Here is a 6,811-nt window from a genome sequence, read left to right on the forward strand (position 1 = left end):
GTGCCTCTATTAATAAAGCCCAGGATCCCATATGTTTTTTTAACAGCCTTCTCAACCTGTCCTGCCACCTTCAAAGATTTGTGTATCTGATCCTGCACCACATTTAAAATTGTACCATTTAGTTTATATTGCCTCTCCTCATTCTTCCGACAAAAATGCATCACTTCACACTTCTCTGCATTAAATTTCGTCTGCCAAGTGTCTGTGCCCATTTTGCCAGTCTGTCTATGACCTCCTGAAGTCTGTTACTATCCTCCCTTTACTACATTCCCGAATTTCGTGTCATCTGCAAACTTTGAAATTATACCCTGTATACCCAAGCCTGGAGGCTTCATACCGTCTGTACCCATGTAATTGTATTAATTTTTTGGCTTGATTTATCTAAAAGGATCTTTCTCTGTTGTTTCACCAGAAAAATTGTGGATTTCGGACAGTGGATTGTTAAACATCACCACAGTATCATTTGGCGACCGAGGGAAGTATACTTGTGTTGCCTCAAACCCCCACGGCAGTATCAACTACACGGTGACGCTGAGAGTCATCTTCACCTCAGGGGATATGGGCATTTACTACATGATTGTTTGCCTCGTTGCATTCACCATTGTGATGATCCTCAACATTACCCGTCTGTGTATGATGAGCAGCCACCTCAAGAAGACCGAGAAAGCCATCAACGAGTTCTTCAGGACAGAGGGAGCGGAGAAGCTACAAAAGGCTTTTGAGATTGCTAAACGCATCCCGATTGTCACCTCCGCTAAAACACTGGAACTGGCTAAAGTTACCCAGTTTAAGACAATGGAATTTGCACGATACATAGAGGAGCTTGCCAGAAGTATTCCCCTTCCCCCACTCATCATGAACTGTAAGACGTTTGTGGAGGAGATCATGGAAGTTGTGGGCATGGAGGAGCCAAGCCATATCTATGTAGCAGCTGGACCAGCGAGTCAAGAAACTCAAGATGAAGTGTACACCATACCAAATTCTTTAAAGCGCAGTAATTCATCAGCAGGAGACTCTGACGCGTCTTCTTTGCACGAACAACCCCAACACATTGCAATTAAGGTATCGGTACACCCCTTGACAAGTGAGGAGAACCTCGAGAGTCAATCCCAACAAGGTAGCAACCACCAACCGAAGGCAGAGGCCACGGAGGTGGAGCCAGTGCCAGCAGTGATGGAAAAGAGCTCTCAAGTTGGGCCTACGGTGACTGAGGATGCCACCGAGGTTGTGCCACTGGTGACTGAAAAGGCCAACCACATTATGCCAGTCTTGGTGGAAAACAGCAACCCCTCTAAGCCAGCAGTGACTGGGAAAACCCCCCGAGTTATCTATGAGAGCCATGTATAGCTGACAGGAAACTCTGTGCACACCTCACATACCCGTCGAAGTGGGTCGCCACGTGATACGGTCTGAACAATAAAGCCTTACCAGAAGAGGAACGCTGCAGAAGAGAAGCAAATGTAATAATGCATGATTTTTTTTTTTAACCTGTTGCACTAGGTAACTCTGGCTCATTACTGACATCACATCTAAGTAGTTGACATGTTTGGAAAAACTACTTTCAAGTTTTAAACAAAAAAAAAAATGTAACCTGTCACCTCAATATTCTTTTCAGCGAGACACTTATAGGAAAATATCACTTTGTGTAACTATCCGTTGAACTATTTAATTGCCTCCCATCTGGCAATTTTAGGTCACGGCCCCACTCTAAGTTGGTCAGATAAAATATTAGTTGTCACATACGCTTGCTGCTGGAAAGTAGATGGGCTGGTAGAAATTCTGTATTCTTTGGAGTATAATTTCCAAACACAATAAATATTCACGCACAAGAACCTCATCCCTGTGAATAAAGTGGAGAGGAGAAAACAAAGCTCAGGAAATGTTGGAAGTACACAGTGAATCAGTCGGCTTTTGTAAAGAGGAAAGACTGGTTAATGTTTTGGGTAGAGATCCGTCTTCAGAATAAGGAAGATGGGAACTCTTTTATTGGGCTAAACAATGCAATGGGCAAGTCCTTTTCTTGCCTTCCTTCTTTGTACTTTATCGGGGCAGTGGTTACATTGAATGCACAGCACAGAAACAGGCCATTCAACCCAACAGGTCCATACTAGTTATGTTACTGGACTACTAATCCAGAGAATGACAGTTCAAATCCCACTGTGGCAGTTTGAGAATTTGAATTTAGTTTAAAAAAGATTCTCGTGTCCCAGTATCCGCGGCATAACACCAGTCTAAGACTCGTGTCCCAGTATCCGCAGTGTGATACCAGCCAGACTCGTGTCCCAGTATCCGCGGTGTAACACCGGTCTAAGACTCGAGTCCCAGTATCCGCGGTGTAACACCAGTCTAAGACTCGTGTCCCAGTATCTGTGGTGTAACACCAGTCTAAGACTCGTGTCCCAGTATCCGCGGTGTAACACCAGTCTAAGACTCGTGTCCCAGTATCCGCGGTGTAACACCAGTCTAAGACTCGTGTCCCAGTATCCGCAGTGTGATACCAGCCAGACTCATGTCCCAGTATCCGCGGTGTAACAGCAGTCTAAGACTCGTGTCCCAGTATCCGCGGGTGTAACACCAGCCTAAGACTCGTGTCCCAGTATCCGCGGTGTAACACCAGTCTAAGACTCGTGTCCCAGTATCTGCGGTGTAACAGCAGCCTAAGACTCGTGTCCCAGTATCCGCGGTGTAACACCAGCCTAAGACTCGTGTCCCAGTATCTGTGGTGTAACACCAGTCAGACTCGTGTCCCAGTATCCGCGGTGTAACACCAGCCTAAGACTCGTGTCCCAGTATCTGTGGTGTAACACCAGTCAGACTCGTGTCCCAGTATCTGTGGTGTAACACCAGTCTAAGACTCGTGTCCCAGTATCCGCAGTGTGATACCAGCCAGACTCGTGTCCCAGTATCCGCGGTGTAACACCGGTCTAAGACTCGAGTCCCAGTATCCGCGGTGTAACACCAGTCTAAGACTCGTGTCCCAGTATCTGTGGTGTAACACCAGTCTAAGACTCGTGTCCCAGTATCCGCGGTGTAACACCAGTCTAAGACTCGTGTCCCAGTATCCGCGGTGTAACACCAGTCTAAGACTCGTGTCCCAGTATCCGCAGTGTGATACCAGCCAGACTCATGTCCCAGTATCCGCGGGTGTAACAGCAGTCTAAGACTCGTGTCCCAGTATCCGCGGGTGTAACACCAGCCTAAGACTCGTGTCCCAGTATCCGCGGTGTAACACCAGTCTAAGACTCGTGTCCCAGTATCTGCGGTGTAACAGCAGCCTAAGACTCGTGTCCCAGTATCCGCGGTGTAACACCAGCCTAAGACTCGTGTCCCAGTATCTGTGGTGTAACACCAGTCAGACTCGTGTCCCAGTATCCGCGGTGTAACACCAGCCTAAGACTCGTGTCCCAGTATCTGTGGTGTAACACCAGTCAGACTCGTGTCCCAGTATCCGCGGGTGTAACACCAGTCAGACGCGTGTCCCAGTATCCGCGATGTAACACCAGTCTAAGACTCGTGTCCCAGTATCCGCGGGTGTAACACCAGTCAGACTCGTGTCCCAGTAACTGCGGTGTAACACCAGTCTAAGACTCGTGTCCCAGTATCCGCGGTGTAACACCAGCCTAAGACTCGTGTCCCAGTATCCGCGGGTGTAACACCAGCCTAAGACTCGTGTCCCAGTATCTGCGGTGTAACACCAGTCTAAGACTCGTGTCCCAGTATCCGCGGGTGTAACAGCAGCCTAAGACTCGTGTCCCAGTATCCGCGGGTGTAACAGCAGCCTAAGACTCGTGTCCCAGTATCCGCGGGTGTGACACCAGTCTAAGACTCGTGTCCCAGTATCCGCGGTGTAACACCAGTCTAAGACTCGTGTCCCAGTATCCGCGGTGTAACACCAGTCTAAGACTCGTGTCCCAGTATCCGCGGGTGTAACACCAGCCTAAGACTCGTGTCCCAGTATCCGCGGGTGTAACACCAGCCTAAGACTCGTGTCCCAGTATCCGCGGTGTAACACCAGTCTAAGACTCGTGTCCCAGTATCCGCGGGTGTAACACCAGTCAGACTCGTGTCCCAGTATCCGCGGGTGTAACACCAGCCTAAGACTCGTGTCCCAGTATCCGCGGTGTAACACCAGTCTAAGACTCGTGTCCCAGTATCCGCGGGTGTAACAGCAGCCTAAGACTCGTGTCCCAGTATCCGCGGGTGTGACACCAGTCTAAGACTCGTGTCCCAGTATCCGCGGTGTAACACCAGTCTAAGACTCGTGTCCCAGTATCCGCGGTGTAACACCAGTCTAAGACTCGTGTCCCAGTATCCGCAGCGTAACACCAGCCTAAGACTCGTGTCCCAGTATCCGCGGTGTAACACCAGCCTAAGACTCATGTCCCAGTATCCGCGGGTGTAACACCAGTCAGACTCGTGTCCCAGTATCTGCGGTGTAACACCAGTCTAAGACTCGTGTCCCAGTATCCGCGGGTGTAACACCAGTCAGACTCGTGTCCCAGTATCTGCGGTGTAACACCAGTCTAAGACTCGTGTCCCAGTATCCGCGGTGTAACACCAGCCTAAGACTCGTGTCCCAGTATCCGCGGGCGTAACACCAGTCTAAGACTCGTGTCCCAGTATCCGCGGTGTAACACCAGTCAGACTCGTGTCCCAGTATCTGCGGGTGTAACACCAGCCTAAGACTCGTGTCCCAGTATCCGCAGGTGTAACACCAGTCAGACTCGTGTCCCAGTATCCGCGGTGTAACAGCAGCCTAAGACTCGTGTCCCAGTATCCGCGGCGTAACACCAGCCTAAGACTCGTGTCCCAGTATCCGCAGGTGTAACACCAGTCAGACTCGTGTCCCAGTATCCGCGGTGTAACAGCAGCCTAAGACTCGTGTCCCAGTATCCGCGGCGTAACACCAGTCTAAGACTCGTGTCCCAGTATCCGCGGGTGTAACAGCAGCCTAAGACTCGTGTCCCAGTATCCGCGGGTGTAACAGCAGCCTAAGACTCGTGTCCCAGTATCCGCGGGTGTGACACCAGTCTAAGACTCGTGTCCCAGTATCCGCGGTGTAACACCAGTCTAAGACTCGTGTCCCAGTATCCGCGGTGTAACACCAGTCTAAGACTCGTGTCCCAGTATCCGCGGGTGTAACACCAGCCTAAGACTCGTGTCCCAGTATCCGCGGGTGTAACACCAGCCTAAGACTCGTGTCCCAGTATCCGCGGTGTAACACCAGTCTAAGACTCGTGTCCCAGTATCCGCGGGTGTAACAGCAGCCTAAGACTCGTGTCCCAGTATCCGCGGGTGTGACACCAGTCTAAGACTCGTGTCCCAGTATCCGCGGTGTAACACCAGTCTAAGACTCGTGTCCCAGTATCCGCGGTGTAACACCAGTCTAAGACTCGTGTCCCAGTATCCGCGGGTGTAACACCAGCCTAAGACTCGTGTCCCAGTATCTGCGGGTGTAACACCAGCCTAAGACTCGTGTCCCAGTATCCGCAGCGTAACACCAGCCTAAGACTCGTGTCCCAGTATCCGCGGGTGTAACACCAGCCTAAGACTCGTGTCCCAGTATCCGCGGTGTAACACCAGCCTAAGACTCATGTCCCAGTATCCGCGGGTGTAACACCAGTCAGACTCGTGTCCCAGTATCTGCGGTGTAACACCAGTCTAAGACTCGTGTCCCAGTATCCGCGGTGTAACACCAGTCTAAGACTCATGTCCCAGTATCCGCGGGTGTAACACCAGTCAGACTCGTGTCCCAGTATCTGCGGTGTAACACCAGTCTAAGACTCGTGTCCCAGTATCCGCGGTGTAACACCAGCCTAAGACTCGTGTCCCAGTATCCGCGGGCGTAACACCAGTCTAAGACTCGTGTCCCAGTATCTGCGGGTGTAACACCAGCCTAAGACTCGTGTCCCAGTATCTGCGGTGTAACACCAGTCTAAGACTCGTGTCCCAGTATCCGCGGTGTAACACCAGCCTAAGACTCGTGCCCCAGTATCTGCGGTGTAACACCAGCCTAAGACTCGTGTCCCAGTATCCACAGTGTAACACCAGCCTAAGACTCGTGTCCCAGTATCCACAGTGTAACACCAGCCTAAGACTCGTGTCCCAGTATCCGCGGGTGTAACACCAGCCTAAGACTCGTGTCCCAGTATCCACAGTGTAACACCAGCCTAAGACTCGTGTCCCAGTATCCACAGTGTAACACCAGCCTAAGACTCGTGTCCCAGTATCCACAGTGTAACACCAGCCTAAGACTCGTGTCCCTTTGACACTGGGTATTCAGTTCGGATTGATTGAATCTGTTGCCTCAGTGTTCTCACCCTGGAAAAGTGTCCCACCAGATAGACTGTAAAAGAAAGAAAAGACTTGCATTTATATAGCGTCTTTCATGACCTCAGGACGTCCAATGTGCTTTACAGCCAATGAAGTACTTTTTTTTGACGTGTAGTCACTGTTGTAATGTAGGAAACGCAGCAGCCAATTTGCACACAGAAAGGTCCCACAAACAGCAATGTGATAATGACTAGATAATCTGTTTTAGTGATGTTGACTAGGACACCGGGGAGCACTCCGCTGCTCTTCTTCAAAATTGTGCCGTGGGATCTTTTACGTCCACCTGAGAGGGCTCATGCTGAAAGGCGGCACCTCTGACAGTGCAGCACTCCCTCAGTACCGCACTCGAGTGTCAGCCTGGATTTTGTGCTCAAGTCTCAGGAGTGGGACTTGAATCTATGACCTTCATGACTCAGAGGCAAGAATGCTACCTACTGAGCCACAGCTGACACCCAAACAAGGAAACATGAAGTAGTGC

At 50.6% G+C, this 6,811-nt stretch overlaps 1 protein-coding gene across 1 annotated transcript in view; it reads left to right on the forward strand.

Annotated features, from left to right (window-relative positions):
- Positions 1-1,832, forward strand: part of LOC137320735 (microfibrillar-associated protein 3-like) — a 33,928-nt gene extending 32,096 nt beyond the window's left edge. The window contains exon 3 of the mRNA XM_067982482.1: positions 413-1,832. Coding sequence (XP_067838583.1) covers positions 413-1,347 — 935 coding nt within the window. The 3' untranslated portion in view covers positions 1,348-1,832. The remainder of the gene's footprint in view (positions 1-412) is intronic.
- The last annotated feature ends 4,979 nt before the right edge of the window (positions 1,833-6,811 follow it).

The sequence above is a fragment of the Heptranchias perlo genome, chromosome 4 (genome assembly GCF_035084215.1).
Source record: "Heptranchias perlo isolate sHepPer1 chromosome 4, sHepPer1.hap1, whole genome shotgun sequence".
In the NCBI taxonomy this organism is placed as follows: domain Eukaryota; kingdom Metazoa; phylum Chordata; class Chondrichthyes; order Hexanchiformes; family Hexanchidae; genus Heptranchias; species Heptranchias perlo.